General features: G+C 54.0%; 4 protein-coding genes across 7 annotated transcripts in view; 2 read left to right on the top strand and 2 right to left on the bottom strand.

Annotated features, from left to right (window-relative positions):
* MAPK8IP1 (mitogen-activated protein kinase 8 interacting protein 1) overlaps positions 1 to 2,671 on the top strand; it is a 55,884-nt gene extending 53,213 nt beyond the window's left edge. For all 3 annotated transcript variants that reach the window (XM_030559945.1, XM_030559944.1, XM_030559946.1), the window contains one exon: positions 1,287 to 2,671. In XM_030559945.1, the coding sequence (XP_030415805.1) occupies positions 1,287 to 1,359 (73 nt within the window). In that variant the 3' untranslated portion in view covers positions 1,360 to 2,671. The remainder of the gene's footprint in view (positions 1 to 1,286) is intronic.
* A 421-nt stretch (positions 2,672 to 3,092) lies between these two features.
* C4H11orf94 (chromosome 4 C11orf94 homolog) lies at positions 3,093 to 7,457 on the bottom strand. The gene is made up of 3 exons (XM_030559960.1): positions 5,026 to 7,457; positions 4,299 to 4,372; positions 3,093 to 3,326 (listed from the first exon to the last, which is right to left on the bottom strand). Exons 1-3 carry the CDS (start codon positions 5,088 to 5,090, stop codon positions 3,190 to 3,192), a joined length of 276 nt encoding a protein of 91 aa, XP_030415820.1. The 5' UTR covers positions 5,091 to 7,457; the 3' UTR covers positions 3,093 to 3,189.
* Positions 7,458 to 7,559: 102 nt separating this feature from the next.
* Positions 7,560 to 16,510, bottom strand: PEX16 (peroxisomal biogenesis factor 16). Of its 2 annotated transcripts, none has more exons than XM_030559958.1 (11): positions 16,326 to 16,509; positions 14,718 to 14,753; positions 13,759 to 13,835; positions 12,656 to 12,789; positions 12,100 to 12,203; positions 11,343 to 11,423; positions 10,651 to 10,803; positions 10,260 to 10,332; positions 9,770 to 9,889; positions 9,032 to 9,096; positions 7,560 to 7,937 (listed from the first exon to the last, which is right to left on the bottom strand). In XM_030559958.1, exons 1-11 carry the CDS (start codon positions 16,453 to 16,455, stop codon positions 7,879 to 7,881), a joined length of 1,032 nt encoding a protein of 343 aa, XP_030415818.1. In that variant the 5' UTR covers positions 16,456 to 16,509; the 3' UTR covers positions 7,560 to 7,878. The 2 variants fall into 2 exon arrangements, with proteins under 2 accessions (XP_030415818.1, XP_030415819.1); XM_030559959.1 differs by lacking the exon at positions 7,560 to 7,937 and adding an exon at positions 9,376 to 9,420 and having other exon boundaries at positions 16,326 to 16,510.
* A 36-nt stretch (positions 16,511 to 16,546) lies between these two features.
* LARGE2 (LARGE xylosyl- and glucuronyltransferase 2) overlaps positions 16,547 to 18,775 on the top strand; it is a 52,189-nt gene continuing 49,960 nt past the window's right edge. The window contains exon 1 of the mRNA XM_030559943.1: positions 16,547 to 16,686. The gene's annotated coding sequence lies outside the window, so the exon portion shown is untranslated. The remainder of the gene's footprint in view (positions 16,687 to 18,775) is intronic.

Raw genomic sequence — 18,775 nt, 5'->3', positions numbered from 1 at the left:
TCGGGAAGCAATTTCTAGTCCCTGCTCCAGGCTACGTTTTCTGCCTCAGTTGTGAGACTAGGCTGGGCTGTTCCCTGGGGCGCTGCTGCCTTGCCTTGAATTGTAGTGCTGTGTACCATGGGCTCTGGACTGGAGCGGAGCTGAGCTGAGCTGGGGGTGGGGAGCTCTGGTTGGGGCAGCCAGAGAGAGTGAGGATTAGGTTACTTAAACCCCCAAGTATTTTTCATGGCAGTTTGGTGCTGTGTAGAGAAGATCTTGGGGCTGACATCCTCTAGGAATAGGGGCCAGTTAGAGCAAGACTGCTGTGCAGTGGACACTGGAACGAGAGCCAACAACTGACTTCACAGGAGGCCCCAACCAGCGGAGGCATTGTATGGTGATAACTGTTGCCTTGGGCTGGGTTGGAGCAGGCGCCCTAGAGGTGAAAGGCTCTGGATCCCATTCCCCAATCTCCTGAGCCACCCCAGAATGGAGCACTTGTCCAGATAGGTTTGAAACTGCCGCCGAGTGCCACACAAATGCTCTCAATAGCGACACCATGTGGCTGACCTGAGTCCTTCTAGCTACTCAGTGGTGAGGCCTATGGATCTGTGTCCATGCCATTCCCCACTGCTGTGCGATGTCAGGTGAATGGTTCAAGGATGGATTTGGCCTCTGCATTTCCATTCACACATCAGTGCCACAGGGGGAGGAGCAAAGGATGGAGGGTTTGCAGGACTGCCACGGGCTGAGACCTTTGTCTTCTTATTGCCCAAGAGCTTTACAGCCCCCTGGAATCCTGGGAGTGACTAGCAAGAATAGGCTGCTTCAGTAACCCCCTATGACAGGAACAGGGGCCAGCAACAAGCCTGTGCTGGGTTAAAGGGAGCCAAACCCCAACAGCATTGAAACAAGCCCCAGGGGCTCTTGGGGACAGGATTTGCAGACTTCACAGAGGAGTAGACAGGGATGTGTAGGAGACTGAGGCATTGCCCCCAAAAGGAAAGGATGGAGACCATCACTGGAGACATTCCAGGCGGGTTGACAGAACCTTGGGAGATAGACAGTAGCAGCCAATCCTGCCCTAGGGGATAGACTAGAAAGCACCTAATGGGTTCTTTCCAGCTCCAGTTTCTAGAACTCTATGAAAATAAATCCCTGAATTCTGCTAGGGTCCGAAGGCCTGTTCAGAATCCCTGACCAAAGGGCGGGTGTGCCTGCAAGGTACACGTGGCTTGTGTCGGGGAGCTGCCAGTGCACTGAGTGGCAGCCGTGCCTCAGCCTGCTCTCTGCTCTGTCTGTTGCAGGAGGGCTTTCCAGCAGTTCTACAAGGAGTACGTGGAGTACACCTGCCCCACAGAAGACATCTACCTGGAGTAGGGACTGGGCTGAGTGCCCTTCTGTACAGACAGGGCCAGCAAACTCGCCCATTCCCCATGATGCATGGACAAGCTGCTTTGACACTGGAGGAGGAACAGAGCTGGGGATGGCTCCCTTGGTGCATGGAGCATTGCCTCTTTTCAAGACTCTCCTTCCTCAGGCTGGGGATTGGGGAGGGGCTGAAAAATGGGGTTTATTGTAAAATACTCTTTTAGTTTATTATAGTGAAGAAGCAGCACGGCTGTGGGCTCTGAAGGTGGGACAGGCAGCCTGGGGCAGGAATACATCTGTAGCACTGGAGCTAGGCTAGGACAGAGCAGCCCTGTCACTGTGTAAGTGAGAGGGCTGGCCTGATGTGATGAAAGCACTCATCCTCCTCCCGCCTGGGTGCTGGAGCAAGAACTCCTCCCTGCTCCTGGCATGGCTTACAGCCTTAGCCAGCTTTCTCCAGCTCCCTTTCGTGGTCCCTCGGGTTGATTTTTAACTCCAGGGCAGCATTGGCCTCGCACTGTGAAGCCACATCAGGTGCTGAGAACAGGAGCTGATAGGAACAGGTCAGCCCAAGCCCTGACTGAGGAGGAAGGGAGTAGCTCTGCCCCACCCCCTGAGGGGCAGGGGGGCATGGGCATGGCGGAGAGGGGTAACTGCTAAAAGCCTTGGAACCACTTGATGGGTACCACATGGTAGATGAGCTCACCCCTGTGCTCATTCCAGGAAGGAAGAGTAGCCTGGTTTATAGCCTCCCTGCCATTTGCGCCCAGACATCCTGAGAGAACTGCCTGCTTTCCAGGGGTGAATATTAGCCTGGGCTGAGACTATGGGGCCCTATTTCTCCTCCCTGTAGAGGAGTGAGTATGAGGAGAAGGAGCAGGGAGAAGAGTCAGTGCCCTCCCATCCTGTAAGGGTGGGAGGGGGACAATTCCTCCAGGGGCCCCTGTCCTTCAGTCCCCAGGTTGGGGGGAACTCCTCTGCTCCTCACCCCACCAGCTCTGGGTGCCAGTGGCTGTGGGCTATTTGCATACTGGGATGCACATTTGAAAGTATGAGATGCTGAGAGGCAGTGGCTCTGGTCCATCCGCAGTGGGATGAGCACAACATGAATTCCTTCCCAGACTCCACCGAGGGGGAGAGGCAGCAGGAACCTGAGAGATGAGCTGGGGCCCTGAGACGAGAGGGAGCAGCAAGGGGCTCAGGACTGCAGGGAGCTGTGCTAATATCTAGGGGATGACACTTCTCCCCTACAGTCAAGGTCTCTGGCCTTCAGCTGGATCTGCTGTGGTGGCAAAACTATTAAACATAAAAGTTTCATGGAGCTGCTCTATATGTCTCTGTGTGTCACACTGGAGCCCTGGGCAAGGCCTGCAGCTCCTCTGTCACAGCCTTGCTACATGGACATCCTGCCCCCACCCCATTTTCTCCTCCCCAGGGGCCTCTTCACCCCTCAGAGAGCCCCACCCAGCACCTCAAGCCCGGGGGGCTGCACGGAATGGCTTTCTATGGACAAATGATCTCAGTTCTCTGTGCCTGGGATCCCTACCTCTACACTCACACAGAGACAGGTTGCCTGCATTAGAGAGTAGGAGTAATTTTAGGGGCTTCATTTTCAGTTACACTGTTTCCAGCATCTGAAGAAACATCCATGGGACTGAGGGCGGTAGTCTGGAGCAGTGGCAGTCCTCTGCCTTCACCTTCCCCACCCCAACAGACATCGCTGAGCAGACCCTCAGTCTATCTTGCTATACAACACACCTTTATAAAGCAGCTAATACAGAGGGCCAGAGCTGCCCATGGGGCTCATCGAGACCCCACTGCAACAAGTGCCTGGGCAGCTCACAGGACGTTGCCATAATAATACTCTGCCAAATCTGACTCATCCCGCTTGCTCTTGTGTGCTTGGTGCAGGCCTGCAGGCTGCTTCCAGGGTGCTCGAGTCTGGAACTGGGGGTGCTTCGGCTTAATGCCATAATCTATGGAAGGACAGAGAGCTGGTGATGGAGAGAGGGAGAAACGCAGGGTCCAAAACAGCCTCGGTGGTGGGGAAACTGCCTGCAGCCACTAATGATCCAAGTTTGGGTCCAGTGCTCACAGGTACGCACACACCCCACCCCCAGATGTGGTGTGTGCTTTTGGGAACTTTGAAAAGTAAGCCTGGGCTGTGGCAGCACCCTAGGCAAGGCTGCTCCTAGAGCAGTGCAGCCATCACTCTGCAGTAGCAGGCACAGCAACTTCTGTGCCATGCACAATAGCAGCCAGCAACAGCAGGTGCCTATTAAGTGTCCATGCACAGGGAGGGAAAATCACTGCAAATGAGGAGGGGCAGTTGGCACTGGCTGGCTTCTCAGGAGCTTTCCCCACAGCCTGGACAGCTGAACTATGGCAGGGTAGGGCGGGGGGCAGTTTGGACTCCGAGCCAGCTGCCTAGAGAGAGGTAGGCTGCTGAGGAGAGAGCATGGCTGCTGGGTGAGCCATAGCTGCCAGTGATGGGAGACCCTGCTGGCTAAGTGAGGCTGTCTCTCACCTGAATTAGTCTTTGAATTAGTAATCTCCTACCATTCCAGGGCTTGCAGTGGCATTAGGAGGGTGAGCTGAGGCTTTGAAGTAGCCCCTTTATGCAGCAAACCAGGCTCTTCCATGCTCACTGAAGGGGGAAAGCCTGCTTGCCCCTGGAAGCAGGAGCCCTGCACAGGGCAAATCTTGAGACACAGGCTTACAACCCTGAATGGCAGCAACTGGCCTCCACAGACCTAGGCCTGGGAAACAGTGTGCTGTGAGCCCATGAGGAAGCCACTGTCTTGCGCCCCTGCCCCCCCTCCCACTGCATAGTAAGCCTTCCTGTTGCAGTCCCTGGCTGTGGGGACTTGGCTTTGATGGTGCAGGAGGCTGAATGGGAACTGTCCATATCCCCCATGACAGCATGTTAGAGCAGAGTAAGTTGGTACCATCCACCAGGCCGAAGTGCTGCTGTGGGAGCTCCAGGGGAGCAGAGAAATCCTCAGGGACTGAGCCGCTGAGCCTGCAATAGAAATGCATGGTCAGGGCAGCAGGAAGCTCCCGGGGCTGATGAATTCACTCATCTCCTCCCAGTGGCAGGGCTGGGGCTGCCTGCGCATTTCCAGTTGAACCTCAGCCTGGGTTCTGGCCACAGGTCTTAGGGTGCTGGGCATAAAAGACAGCAACAGGGCTGGAATGAGACAGTGGGTAATTGCACTTGGCCTGCGAGCAACTTAGCCTACTGTTAGCACTTAAATGGTGGAGCAGAGCCAGGGCCCCAGGAAACAGGCTGATTTGGCCAGGTTACAGGCATTTAATGCTTGCCCTTAATGTGGACAGGGTGACTTGTGCATTGGCTTCCTTCACTGAGGGGTGCATTTTACCGCTTGCGGTGTTGCAGTGACAGAGGCAGACTCTGAAGGGAAAGGTGCCTCCTGGAATGGGGGTGGGGGAAGGTTTATGGTGCAGCAGATAGGTTGTGCACACTCTGGCTCTTCTGCATAGTTCAAATGGCACTTCCCCCTGCTTTGACCTAGGCCTTGAGTATCCAGCTCACCTGCTCCAGTTCCCACCTGCAGAGGAGTGGACTCGGCTCATGCCTGAGTCGCCTGCATGTGTTCTAGAGCAAGCGCCGGGGCAGGGAAGTGGACACAAACATTGCAGAGGCCATATTACCTTTGGGAAAGTGGCACAGGGAGCACGGCCCCCAGCAGGAGTGGCAGCAGCATGTGCAGGTTCATGGATCCCACCCAACTACGCTGTGTCCATGCAGAAGCAGGCTGGACTCAGCCTATCCTCCTTTTCTTTCATTGGTTGTCTGATGGAACATAATGACATCATGAGGCCCTACAGTGACATCACAAAAGGAGCAAACACATCAGGTATCACTTGCACTGGTAGCAGAAGTGCTGGGTAACACATCAGGAGACTCTAGCAGAAGGTGAGGCATTGAGGTAGAGCAGCGGAGAAGCATGGCACCAAGTAGCAAGCGGGGGATGATGCAAGTGTTAGGGCAACTACATAATATCTGGACAATATTATCCCCTTTGAATGTAACTGTGATGGCAGTAACTGCTGTGACACAGCAGCCCACAGAGGCTTTAAGAGCCTCTCTCTGAGGGCAGGACCCAGCACAGAGCCAGCCCCCTAAGCTAATTTTAAAAGGGTATCTCCTGCAGGAGCAGCTCTTAGACCCCTGCTCATCACATGCAGCCCAGGATCCAGAAGATCTTCCTGACACAGAGCAATCCATTACCTCCACACCTAACCTAAGCATCCTCCTGGGCTCTCCTCAGGCTGGCACTCCAGCTGGAGGAAAAGTGTGTCTAGGTAAGTATGGCATTGGCAGTCACAAATGCACAGCTCATGCTGTGTAGTCTCCATTGGATCCCCCACCATTCTGGTAGAGTTCAGAATTGCCCCCCTCATGTTTAACTCCCTAAATGTTTGCCTCAACGCCTCCCTCTCTTCCCACAAGCCTCACCGCTTCCCACAATGTGCATCTTCTCTGCAGTTTCCCTAGCTCCATCTATCTCATTATAGATGTCTGCCTAGGCTGAGTGAAGTCCTCTTTTCTCTCCCTTCACTAGGAGCCTCTGGACTGAATGGCGCATATTCCTCAGCCCCTGGCTCCATGCTGTGTCTGCCCTTGCTGTGTAGTACTTGACGTATACTGCATGAATGATACTATTCAAACTGGCTGGTTTGTGTTGGAGCAGCCGTGAGGCCCAGGTTTTCTCTCGCTGGTCAATCTGATAGCCCTGCAGGGAATACAGCTGCTCCTGCTTCAAGCACTCCTGTGAGAAGTCCAAGCTGTAGGTGTTGCACACTCACCACTGTAGTGTCAGGGGCCCTGAGGCCAGTTTAAGTAAGAGCATTATCCTCACCCAGTTCAGCCCCTATTCTGTGTCCCCCTCTGTGAAACAACTTGCTGAGGTGTCATTCTGAGTGTTGGTAACCAGTGGGGAACTGCTCAAGGTCTCCTGTTGGGTGAAAGATGCCACAAAGGGAAGAGCTGGTAAGACTGTAAGATGGTTATGATAAACTGAGCTCAGTGAGAGACTTATGGGAGCTGCTCAGACTGCAACAAACCCACAGTTCCTCTCTTGTCAGGGTATTCCAAAGAGAGAGAACAAACGGGCATTGGCAGGGTGGGCCTGGAAGAGCAGCAGGGTGGTTGGGCATGACAGACTGCATCATCAGAGCTGGGCCTGGGAAACCCGGGACTAGAACACACCTCACACTCCAGGGCCAGACAGGCTGTAACTGTGAATGGGAGTCTGCCCCCCCGGCTGCTCTGTGCATAGTTCTGGCAGAACAGTGCTGCATTTCCCTCTACCATTCCTCAGCCAGCAAAGATACTAACCCCCCCACCCATTTCTTGGGTTGCTCTAGGGCTCAGCTGGGCCCCGGCCATTAAGCTTTGCACATAGGTAAATGTTTGCTGAATTGATTTGTCTGCACTCCCCGCATTGGCCAGCCTCCTCAGCATTGCTTTCCAGCCCCCGCCCCCCCCAGCTGGCAGCTGCTCAGCAAGCCCTTTTAGCGTACATTAGCTGCTAGGAAAAGTAAATGTACAAACTGTGGCATGCAATACCCACAGGAGAGCTGCAGGAAATTAAACAGCCTGAACCAACCATCAACAGTCCCAGCTGTGGGCAAGGCAGATGCCAGCTGAGCAGCACGTGGGCATGATGGAGCCCTGCATTCCCCACGGGAAAGAGCACCAAAGGGAGTGCTTGAGACAGATGATGGCCATGGCAATAAGTGAGAACCCTTGAAACAGGTAACTGCAGAGGTGGGCCTTGCTGCTAGAGCTAGCTGTGGTGGGGGGTCAGCTGCCCAGCAGCCTGAGATGCCCCCAAACCAGTAGCTGGAGGCAGGAAAGAATGTTCCTGCCGTGCAAAGCTCTCTTGCCCCAGCGCACAGCTGTTACACTAGATTAGCAGCCCTGTATGGGAAGAACACTCCTGAATGACCTTGTGAGAGCAGGGGTTACCCTGAGGGGAAGAGAGCTGCAGCCCAGGGCAGAGAACTCAGATGCGGGGAGAAATCCTGGAAGGCCAGAGGCTCTTAGCTGCCTCTTCAGCACAGCCAGCTTCCTTAGAACCCTCCAACAGTTAGGGCAAGGAGGGAAAAGGTCTCACTAACACAGGCCAGGCACATGACCTGTCCCAGCACCCAGAGCAAACAGACAGTCCCAAAAGCACTGGTGCCACTGCCTGACTTTATTACCGTGCAGCCATACAAAAGTCAAGTGCTTATAAAAGGGGTCCGAGACCAGCACTGAAGCCACCATACTGTACAGGCTAGCGGTAGCAAAGGTCTCACCCCACGTAGGGTCCATTGGTCACAGCTAGCTATGTAAAAAAGAGTTACAAGTTCCCTGGAGAATGGGAGTCTCTAATCAATGGTTTAACTGAAAAATAGATATGATAGAAACATCCCTCCAGCCAGCTCGCCCTCCAGAGACATCCTGTCGCCACTCTGAGCCAGGCCCAGTCACAGCAGCAAAGGGCCACTTCTCCATCAGCCCCAGTTATAGAAATAGATTTTCTGCCAAGCTGGCAGGTAATTCATCATTGGTCCTGAAATGAGAGAACAGAGGGACCAGGTGAGCCAGAGTGGGGAACAACATTTTAAAGATGTACACTTTAGCACGGATTTCCCACACATCTCTGCTGATGCCCCTCAGTCCCAGCCCACAGCCTCCCGTTATGCCATCCCTAGCTTTTCCCCAAGCAAAATTACCGACTGTGCCACACTGGGTGGTGGTGCTGATGTGCCCACCGGGAGCAGAGCAGGGCAAGACTTATATGACCCTTAAAACTTGGACAACAGAAGCAACAGATGAGGTGCACTGACACCTGTGCACTGGAGAAGGGGTTTCCCCTCTGCCCCAGAACTGCTGCTGCCCATCCAGGAAGAAACCTGTGGGATAGGAGAGCCCCAGCCAAAGTATAGGGAAGGAGCAGTAACCCAACTCAGCACCAAAGATCAGCTGCAAAGACAGTCTCCCTCAGTTCCTGACTAAACTCATGTAGTGCTGCTATGCTTCCGTGGCCCACTCCAGAGAGGGCTGTGTTTCAGCAGGAAGTGGAAGAAGAGAGGAGATTGTAGATTGTAAAGTGCTCTGGGATCCTTTTGGAAGAGGTGCAAGAGAAATGCAAGATTGTTTCCATTCTTTAATTCACAGTCCATCCAAAACCACCTTGGAGTAAGTGTCCCTAGTGGCAGTTTGGAGAGGGTTACTGCTCACTTTGTGTCGTGCTTTGCACAGCTCAGTGCTTGTGAGGTGGGTGAAGATAGGATGGAGGGGCATCAGCAGAGCTCTATATGGGGTGCATAGCAGGATTAGCACAGCAGTGTGCACTGGAGGTCAGGACTGAGGTGCATTGGCAGAGCTGTGCAGGGAACCCAGGACTGGAATCCAGCCAGGTCTGGAATAGGGGAGGATATTTGAATGATTACAATCATGGTGCTTAGGTCCCTACGATATTTAACCCCTTACTATTTGGATTTAAACCAGCACATGAGTGTTAATGATAGGTATTCTGGTGGCAAATATCCCAGGGGCTTTTCCTCACTCCTTTGCCAGTCAGGCTCTAGCATGTGACATACACCCCACCCCCAGCTCCAGTCCTTCCCAGTGGAAATGCAACCACTACAGCTGCCTACTTACGTGTGACTAACCCAACTCCAGGAACGTAATCAGCCAGCAGGCGGAGCAGGAAGAGGATCCGGCCCCTAGGGGAACAGAAAGAGCGTGGATGAGGCCAGTGCAATGACCTCACGTTCCAGTCTTCCGAATGCACTAGAAGAGGCCTCCTCCTTTGGTAATGGGAACTGGATTTTTCTCAGCTCAGCTGCTTTGCTGCCCTTGAATATCCTGCACCCCCAAACTGCCAGCTCCCCACAACTTCCCATGTCAGGATTTTAATGCAAACAACAGTGATGCAGATGAAGCATCAGAGTGAAAGATGCTTGAGTTCTTCAATAGAGCCTGAGCCCACTCTGGCTTCTTACCTAGGTAGAGGCATCAAAGTCCCTTACTGAAGGCCCGAAGCATAACTGTGTTAAAAAAAGAACTAGGTAAGTTCATGGAGGATAGGTCCATCAGTGGCTGTTAGCCAGGATGGGCAGTGACACAACCCCCTGCTCTGCGTGTCCCTAAACCTCTGACTGACAGCAGAGACTGGATGACCGGGAATGGATCACTCAAAATTACCTCTGTTCATTCCCCCTGGGGCACCTGGCATTGGCCACTGTCAGAAGACAGGATACTGACCTAGATGGACCCTTGGTCTGACCCAGCATAGCCATTGTTAGATTCTTAGGGCACCTCACTCATCAAATATCCTGTTGGGGGACTGGCTCCTTTAAAGGGGGTAGATTCAGAACAGCCAGCAGGAATCCTTACTCTGAGTATCGGTCATAAAAAGGAGATCTCAGCAGGTAGTACAGCAGCAGGATGGTTCGGCGTCTCAGCTCCAAGCGCTCTCGCTTATTCAGGTCTTTCATATCACTCAGTAAACTTAGGCTGGAAAGAGAGGGACAGGGAGTTAACTCAGAGATCCATGGCCACAGCAGGGGAGTTTTAGCATCTAGTCCCTGCCGCTCTCAGCTCCATGTGAAGTGGAGTGCTGAGCAGGCTTCCCTGCTCCTTTTCAGAGGAAAGGCTAACCACCCAGCTAAGATTAGTGCAGCGCAAAGGTGCTGCAGGGATGGATCCTGAGTCCGCTTTCCCTTGCAGCTGCACCCCTGCCCACCTCTGCCGCTTCTCCCTGACGGGCTTATGCAGCACAGAACAGCAGGGCAGCAGTGGGATCAAATGGGGACTGAGAGTTCAGCCCCAAAACACCTAAATGGAACCCAAGGCTGAAGCCGTAGGTGGCCTCCCTTCAACTGACCTTGTGATATCCAGGATTCCCGAGAGGAGCCAGGGCTTCCATGATCTCTGGCCCCATATGCCTAAACTCAACACTGGGAGCAGAGAGGTCAAGGAAAGGAGAGAACAGACATGGTTGGCAGCAGCTGGGTAGGCAAAATGACCCTCCAGGCAGCCCTACAAGATTAAGCTCCAACAAGTCAGTGCAGGAAGGGCCCCATGGAAGAAGCTGGCATGACCCGCTCTTCTAGCCCAAATGGCTGAGCACACACAGGGACCCTGGCTAGAGCCTCTTCTGTGCCTGTTCATTCATGAACAGCTGCATGGAAGGCTGCGCACTGATGATGCAGTACTCTGGTGGGGGGGGACGACAAGGCACACTGCAGGCACTAACAAAAGCCATGTTAGGATACAGTGGAACAGAGGCCGGGTGATGTAGACAGATTCTGCAATGGTTTCCTGAAGCCCCAGAGGGGTGGGAGCCTGGTTCATCTCCTCTGCTCTTCGGTTCTGTTTTCCCTCCCTCTGTTGGGGAGACCCCCAATGTCTAGATTGCAAGGCTGGGGCTGAAACAGAGTTGCAGACAAGATTTCTAATGCAAACTATGCCTTTCGTGAGCATCCAGTACATTAACATTGGCCTTTCAGTGACGCCCAAGGGAGGGGTTGGAACGGGAGAACTCTGAGGACTACAGCCACATGGCAGAGGCTGTGGCTCTGGTTTTCCCCAAGCATGGAGAAACAGCTGGTTATAGCCAACACAGAGGGAGCTCCCCTAGGAACTGGGGCAGATAGTCAGAGAAGGCTTCCCTGGGGATCTGGCTATTTCAAAGCAAGGGGAGCTCAATAGTCTTCTGAAGACTTATCCCATGACATAGGTAAGCCTAGACTGAAATGATCCTGATGCCAGTACCAGCACAAGCAGCAACCCTGTTCCTTTCGGTGGTGGTGGGGGGAGAAACAGGCCAGTGGTGGGTACAGCATTGGCTTGGGTACGTCAGCGAGCTTCCGCTGGTTACACTCCAAAAGAACCTGTAGCATGGCCACAGAGTCGAGGCAGATGCAGAAAGTGTCAGGGCACAAGGTGGCCAGGAAAAGGTACTTACTGCTTTCGAGGGACCTCACAACACGGCTGGAGCGCCTCCCAACATATGTCTGTTCCTTCCCTGCTGAGCTGCCCTCTTTGTCTGCCAGGAGAGAGGCACCACAGTGAGATCAAGGCTGCAACTCTGGGTTAAACTTCCCTGCAGCTCTCTGTTAACACTGCTCTGAGGTGACATAGGAGCACCCTCTCCGAGGACAAAGTTCTCATCGCAGCCCCTTCTCCTCCCTAGAGTACTAACTGCATGAGGCCAGCTAGTTCGAGTGCTTTATGTCTGATGGCTTTATGTTTCAGCTCTTAAGTCTGGCTTTTCTGAAACTGCTAACACTGAGCAGAGCCAAGCAAAGGGCAGGAAGGTACATGGTTGCATATGCAGCTGCTACTCCAATCCTGCCTCCCCTTCTCCCAGTTCTACTAATGCACCTCCAGCCAGTCTTGCAGCCTTCTTTGCTATTCCAGGCTAAGGCCCATTATCCCATTAGGGCTGACAGTCTAAGGGAGCAGTACCATTAAGCTAACCAAGGTGTGCGTAGGTGCATGCTGTGGAGAACGATGGTACTGGAGAGTAGCACAGTTCCAGCAGCTTGGCTCGTGGAATTCTTGCAACTTCTCTGTTGCCCAAACCACTCGGCTAATGAGGACTTTCAAGCAAAACTAACTGGATGACAAGTCCACTCCACTGTGCCCCCCAAAGTCTCCAAATTACCCCAAATGTCTGGTAAGTTGCAAGAAGCTGAGGAAATTCAGTGCAATGGACTCACCTTCTGGCTGGAGCTGCTGCTGCTCCCTGTCCACTGGCACAATCGGAGGGGATGTCTGGATACCAGCTTTGTACCATAGCAAGAGCAGAAGGCGCAGGATGGCGCTATGGGGCACAGACAAGCCAGGAGGTGTAAGCATCAAGCACACACTACAGAAACCCAGCTTCCTGGTGAAGCAGCAGCCATAGGAGACAGAGAACACATAACCTCTGCTTTGCACTGAGCGAATGGGGCTGACAGCCACTCTGCACATGGCAACGGGAACCAAGACAGCTCATCATTGGCTGTCCCTTCTTCACCCTTACTCTGAACACTGCCTTACCACAGCCAGGAGCACCACAAAGATGAGTACCTCCAACAGTGGGAAATCTAATGTCCTGTGCAGCCCCAAACATACACAGCCTCACGGAACAGGCTTGCTCCATCTTCTTCCATGAGCTCAGATCTGCTGGATGCTCACTAGGTAACATCTCACTCATGAGCCCATGCCACTGAGCCCTCTATCCCGTCCCTTTCTGTACACATACACCCTCCTCCCTCCACCTGCAGCACTCACTTAGCCAGCTGGATGAGGATGATGATGGTCCATCGGCCCATCTCACCCCACACCTTGGCAGCTCCCATCTCCGCAAAGACTTCCACACACTCGAGCACACTCAGCCATGTCAGCAACTTCTGTTGGGGTAGTGACTGCAAAACACAAAGAAGGGAGAGAGTGAAAGCCAGCAGCTTCTGGTTGTGTGCCATGTGGGGTGCAAGTCCGGCCCAGTCTGAAAGTTCTACTTTCAGGGTGAACCAAGGAGGGGTTAGATGGGGGCTCCTGGGAGTAAATGGCAGATTTCCTTTCATCAGTGGGCTACAAGTGCGAGAAGAGGACTGGCTGAGATCCAACTAATTTCACATGTGGCTTTCAGCAGTGAAAAGCCAGTTAGGCCCATCCAGTTCAACATTCTTATTTGCTATACAGCTGAGATCCTGGCTACAGACTCGCATTCTTCAGCTGGCATAGGGCCTGACACATCCAAACCCACAGAACAGGCAGATTATCAGAACAGAGGCCTTTCTAATGAAACCTCTAACACAGTGATCGCTGAAGGCTGGCTTGGGGTATGGAGAGATTCTTACAAGAAAAAAGCTGTCAGGGTTGGGCTTGGATTTTTTTGTTTTACTATACATAGAATGGCGTAAAGGAAGACCCATAGAGCCTGATTCCGTGTTGCACCAGGCAGGAGGAGCAGTCCAGGAGAGGGGAAGGGCAAAGGTAGCTTTACCTCCCTTGTCCATCCCAGATTCTGAGCTTCTCAGTGACTGGTGTGGTCCGGAGCATAAGTCAAAGGCTGCTCTAATTTATGGCAGCCTTACACAGGCTGCCTAGAGACTTCTGTACAGCGCAGAATTGCCAAGGTGCAGAGCGCTCTGGTCACTCCCCGCATGCCAGAGTCAGCAAACCAGGACAGCACAGCACTAGTGCATGCCAGATATTCAGAGGGCTGTGCCGGCCCCTTTATGCCACCAGAGTGGAACAGTGTAAAGGGGCTGCAGCAGGGACTGGAATCTGGCTCAGTAGCTTCTACAGAACTATTTCTGGAAGCACAGCCTCTGCCGATGAGCATGGGAAATGCATGTGCCAACCCCTCCCACAGTGCACAAGAGCCTCACCACAAGCAGGGTCCGCTGCAGCTCCTTTCGGAGGATCCAGTCATTTAACAGCACCAGGAGGTTGGAGGCAGAGTACACTGGGAAAGAAGACAGCGATTCACATGGGAAAGAGATCCAGCCACTGACTGAACCTCTCCCCACCCAGTCATAGGATATGGCAGAAAAATCTTTCCACTGAGGCGAATGACTGGGACTATGGTTGCCAAGCCTCCAGGATTATCCTGGAGTCACCAGGAAATTAAAGATTAATCTTTAATTAATGATAATGTCATGTGATGAAACCTCCAGGAATTTGTCTATCCAAAGTTGGCAACCCTAGATGGGACAGAGACTCCTGATGGCTGAGGGAGGCAATGCAGCCAACAGCAAAGTTAAGAGAACGATGAGTTTTAAGCAAGAACTATGTTCCAGGAATTTGACCCCAGATAGAGAGGGAGATAGACTGATCTTGCTGTGGGGCAGGATCTCTGGCCAACTCCAAGTTAGTAACATAGCCACTCTTTTTGGTTTTATTCAAACAACAGCTGGTACTGAGCTTCAGATCACCGGGTTCCTACATTACAGTGAAAAGAGTACCCACCTGCTGGTTGGTTCAGGAAGGCAAGGTTAACAAATTTAACAAAACCAATGGCCAAACAGCAGCCATTAGCACCATAGGGAACAGGGAGTCCCAAGAGAGTCTAGACTAGCCGCTGGCAAAGAAACAAACATTCCCACCACACCCAAGGGAATGCCTCACCTCACACTGCCCCAGCTGAATCGATACTTGCAGGAGCATTAGGAAACTGCAGCCACTGAATAATCCCAGCCATGCAGCAGCAGCACTCTGATTTCAGACCTGCACCTCTTTCCCTGGTGCAATGCTCAGCCCTCCCTCTCCAAAGTCTGCCATTATCTATACAACATAGTTGCAGATGGTACAGTTCTGGTGCTGCATATCAATTCACCAGCATACATACCAAGCTCAGAAAGTTCATGGGAATCAGAAAAGCGACCTGGGAAATAAAGGAGAGATGTTAGAGGAGGATTTTGTCATGCTGCTGAAAACCATCACAATCACTGCTTCAGAGGGAAACAATTACTTTAATCAATGCTGATAGGGAATTCTGAGCTTAGTAAAAGGGTTGGAGGAATCCATCAAGGATGTCTCTCAAGGAGCCCAGAGATTAACAGTCTCCTGCCCTCAAAAAACAACAAACAACAGGTTACTCCCTCCCCTTCCCATTGCTTTGCCTCTTTCTGACCAACTACTAGATGAGGCTTTATTATTTTTCTTCAACCCTCCAATATCTGTGTAAATCCAGTGGGTGAGGGTGGGTGTCCTGCAGGCTGATGACAGATGGTCCTTCATTTCTTGGGGGGTCTTACAGGCCAAAGATGATGTGCCAAAATATTTTAACCATGTATTCAGTTTGTTTGTTTTTTACTTTATTAAACGACCAAGCACAGTGTGAGCTACATCTAGAGCACGGACCTTCATTGTCTTCTCCACCACATGCCTGAGTTCAGAGCAGGCTGATCCTGCTAGCACAACAGTGTATGAATTGCAGAGATACAAGTCCATCTTTATCTGAACCTTAGTAACTCGAGGCATTGCGATGGTTATGATGCAGTGGCGCCCTGTCAATGCAACTCCTGACAGATCAATAAAAAAACCCATTGTTTAATGGGAAGGACTGGCTACCAGAGGTGGAGTAGAGGTCTCTGTAGCACAGGTGAAGGGGGCACTCCCAGAGTTCTCATCAGACCGAGTCTGGATGCCTGAATTCCTGCCCCAGCTGCCAGGGAGCGGGGGCTGCGGGTGGGCGGAGCGGGACGCCTGGGTTCCTGCCCCAGCTGCCCGGGAGCGGGGGCTGCAGGTGGGCGGAGCGGGACGCCTGGGTTCCTGCCCCAGCTGCCCGGGGAGCGGGGGCTGCGGGTGGGCGGAGCGGGACGCCTGGGTTCCTGCCCCAGCTGCCCGGGAGCGGGGGCTGCGGGTGGGCTGGGCGGGACGCCTGGGTTCCTGCCCCAGCTGCCCGGGGAGTGGGGGCTGCGGGCGGGCGGAGCGGGACGCCTGGGTTCCTGCCCCAGCTGCCCGGGAGCGGGGGCGGCGGGTGGGCGGAGCGGGACGCCTGGGTTCCTGCCCCAGCTGCCCGGGAGCGGGGGCTGCGGGTGGGCGGAGCGGGACGCCTGAATTCCTGCCCCAGCTGCCCGGGGAGCGGGGGCTGCGGGTGGGCGGAGCGGGACGCCTGGGTTCCTGCCCCAGCTGCCCGGGGAGCGGGGGCGGCGGGTGGGGGGAGCGGGACGCCTGGGTTCCTGCCCCAGCTGCCCGGGGAGCGGGAGCGGGGGCGGCGGGCGGGCGGAGCGGGACGCCTGGGTTCCTGCCCCAGCTGCCCGGGGAGCGGGGGCGGCGCGGGACGCCTGGGTTCCTGCCCCAGCTGCCCGGGAGCGGGGGGCGGGACGCCTGGGTTCCTGCCCCAGCTGCCCGGGGAGGGGGAGCGGGAGCGGGGGCGGGGCGGGACGCCTGGGTTCCTGCCCCAGCTGCCCATAGAGACGGACGCTCTAGGCTCGCTCGCTCGCCCCGGTACCTGGCAGCAGGTAGGAGAGGCCCCGCACGGTGCCCTCTAGCTGCGCAGTGGCAGCCGGGTGCTGCCTCACGTACTCCTGGTAGCGGTGACACAAGCGCCGCAGCCTCCCCAGGGGCCCGGCGGCGGCCATGGCTCCCCAGGACCACTTAGCTCCGCCGCCGCCCCCACACACTTCCGGGTAGGACGCTGCGCGCCTGCGCACTGAGCTACTCGCACGCCGGATTCTCCCACTGCGCCTGCGCACCGAGAGTAGTAAGGCGCAATCTGCCAAGACCCGCTAGCCTCTTGAATCGAGCACAGAGCAGTGAGGCGGATGAATCGAGCGTGGAGCGGGTGGGTCCGCAGCCGGGACTGGGAGGAGGTGATTTAAAGGGCTGAGAGGGAGGGAGGGAGTGCGGCGGCGGCGCGCTGGCCTCAGGTACGGGGCGACGTGAGCCTTGCGGGGCCCGGGGACAGAGCCCCCTGCAGGGCGGCCGGGGGCTGCGGCACCTGCCCAGCCGGGGTGTGAACGGCCCTGCGGTCCCTTCTCGCCGCCCGGCGCTGAGCCCTGCCCGAGCGCCCCCTGCTCCCCCCGGTTCGGGCCACTCTTCTCTTGAGACGCTCCGGAGCCGGCACCCCCCGACCCCCTCCGGCCGGCCCGGGCTCAGCGCTGTTGCTGCGCAGGGCTCCCGGTCGGCTCGGCTCTGCACAGACATGAGCCGCGGTGGCCCCAGGCTGAGCGGCTGCAGCGCTGAAGAGCGAGACGCCCCGCGAAGCCCTTCGGGGTGTGATGACACGGACAGCGGGGGGCTCTGCCCCTTTCCATGCCGGGCGAGCGGCCCCACCGAGCCCCGGGGACCGCCCTCCCCAGGCCCACCGAAGTGCGGTTCTCGCCTCGCCGCTTCAGCCCCGGGAGTGGGTGTGGGAAGAGCGGGGAAAGCAGGCGGCAGGTTACCCTCTAACACCCAGGACAGCCCCTAACAGAGATGCGGGGTCGGGCAGGGAGCGGGTCAGCGATGGCCTCACCAAACCTTGGCCTTTGAGGTTGCTGGATTCAGTGTAGGCTGGGTCGGTGCTGTCCTACCCTGTGGCTATTCAGCGCCCGTTGTGAGATGAGTTGGTAGGTCTCATTCATTTCCCAGTAGGAAGATGTCAACAGTGTTCTGATGCAACTTTAACTGGCCTCTTTGTTGTCAGACTGAGTAGAGAAGCTGAGTATTAATAAGTCATGGAGTCTGAGCTCCTTTTTCCGCCTTCATTTAGCTTTTCCCAGAGCCAGGAGTCAGACTCTCTAGGGCTTGTGAGGTGTTTTGTGAAGTGCTCTGTGCATTGGAGAACTCCCATCATAATATTGCAGAGCAGCAGGGCAGTGTTGGGGTGCTTGCTTTCCTACTGTCTATGCTACCAGGATTTGGGGGGGGGGTCTTCATTTTTAGGGCCATCACGTTGGCACCTTTTCAGCAGCCCTAAACTTTCACACAGCCTGGGTGTATCCGAAGGATGAGTGTAAAGGCAAAATTAGTCAGTTTGGGAGGGAGAGTGAGTAAAAGCTTCTGAAATTGTTGTAGAAAAGACTTAGTGAAGTTAAGAGAGAGGAGATTGAAGAGCATGGGTGAGATTAAAAACGTGTGATGGGGCCACTAACTTCTAAGGCTTGTGGTAAAGCTAGGGAGAGGGGTGGGATCTGGAAGTGGGGGTGCTTCACATAAATGAATAGGTTTGAAACCTCCAGTCCAAGCTGCAGGGAACCTTAATTTAGGGCTGTGAACCGTGCTGATGGGCTAACCAGCTGTCAGTGGAAGGCGGAGAGGTGTTGAGTGTCTCTAGAAGGAGGGAGTACTAGCTGGAATTTCCAGGGAGTCTAGGACATTTGTACCATCATATGTTGGATGTGACTGCTGCTCTTCATAACCAGAGAGGGGAAGGGAAGGAAGAGCCCCATTTATACTAACATAATCCACAGGTCCCTGGTATTTGGGGGAATCTGTCTCTGGTATCCACCTCTGAAATTAATGTGGGAAAGTTCATTCCATTCCCTACAGTGAAATATGGATGTGTAAACATCAGCTAAAATCTGACCCTGGAGGAGAGCTGTGAGATTTCACATCAAAGAAATAAAATCCCTGTGTTCAAACCAAATAAACTTTGGAGCCTCAAAGAATGCTCCATGATATACAGTAGAACCCGAGAGTTACAAACATCTCAGGAATGGAGCTTGTTCATAATTCTGAACAAAACATTATGGTGGTTCTTCCAAAAGTTTACAACTGAACATTGACTTAATACACCTTTGAAACTTTATTGTGCAGAAGAAAAATGCTACTTTTAACCATCTTAATTTAAGCAAAACAAGCACAGAAACCGTTTCCTTACCTTGTCAAATCTTTGAAACTTTCCTTTTATTTTTTAGTAGTTTGTTTAACACAGTACTGAATAGTATTTGCTCTTTTTTTATGGTTTTTTTTTTTTTT

The sequence above is a fragment of the Gopherus evgoodei genome, chromosome 4 (assembly GCF_007399415.2).
Source record: "Gopherus evgoodei ecotype Sinaloan lineage chromosome 4, rGopEvg1_v1.p, whole genome shotgun sequence".
Taxonomy (NCBI): domain Eukaryota; kingdom Metazoa; phylum Chordata; order Testudines; family Testudinidae; genus Gopherus; species Gopherus evgoodei.
This window is presented reverse-complemented; position numbering and strand designations above follow the sequence as displayed.

Bases quoted from the DNA above. Each gene is read 5' to 3' on its own strand.
- C4H11orf94 (XM_030559960.1), bottom strand. From the start codon at position 5,090: ATGAACCTGCACATGCTGCTGCCACTCCTGCTGGGGGCCGTGCTCCCT. The intron at 4,373-5,025 runs GTAATATGGCCT...TTTCTATTGCAG, and splicing joins CCTGTGCCACTTTCCCAAAG to GCTCAGCGGCTCAGTCCCTG. The intron at 3,327-4,298 runs GTACCAACTTAC...GTCCTTCCATAG, and splicing joins GCACTTCGGCCTGGTGGATG to ATTATGGCATTAAGCCGAAG.
- PEX16 (XM_030559958.1), bottom strand. From the start codon at position 16,455: ATGGCCGCCGCCGGGCCCCTGGGGAGGCTGCGGCGCTTGTGTCACCGC. The intron at 10,333-10,650 runs GTATCCTAACAT...CTCTGCTCCCAG, and splicing joins CACCCGGCCTCTGTTCCACT to TGTTGAGTTTAGGCATATGG. The intron at 9,890-10,259 runs GTCAGTTGAAGG...CTCTCTTTCCAG, and splicing joins GGAATCCTGGATATCACAAG to CCTAAGTTTACTGAGTGATA.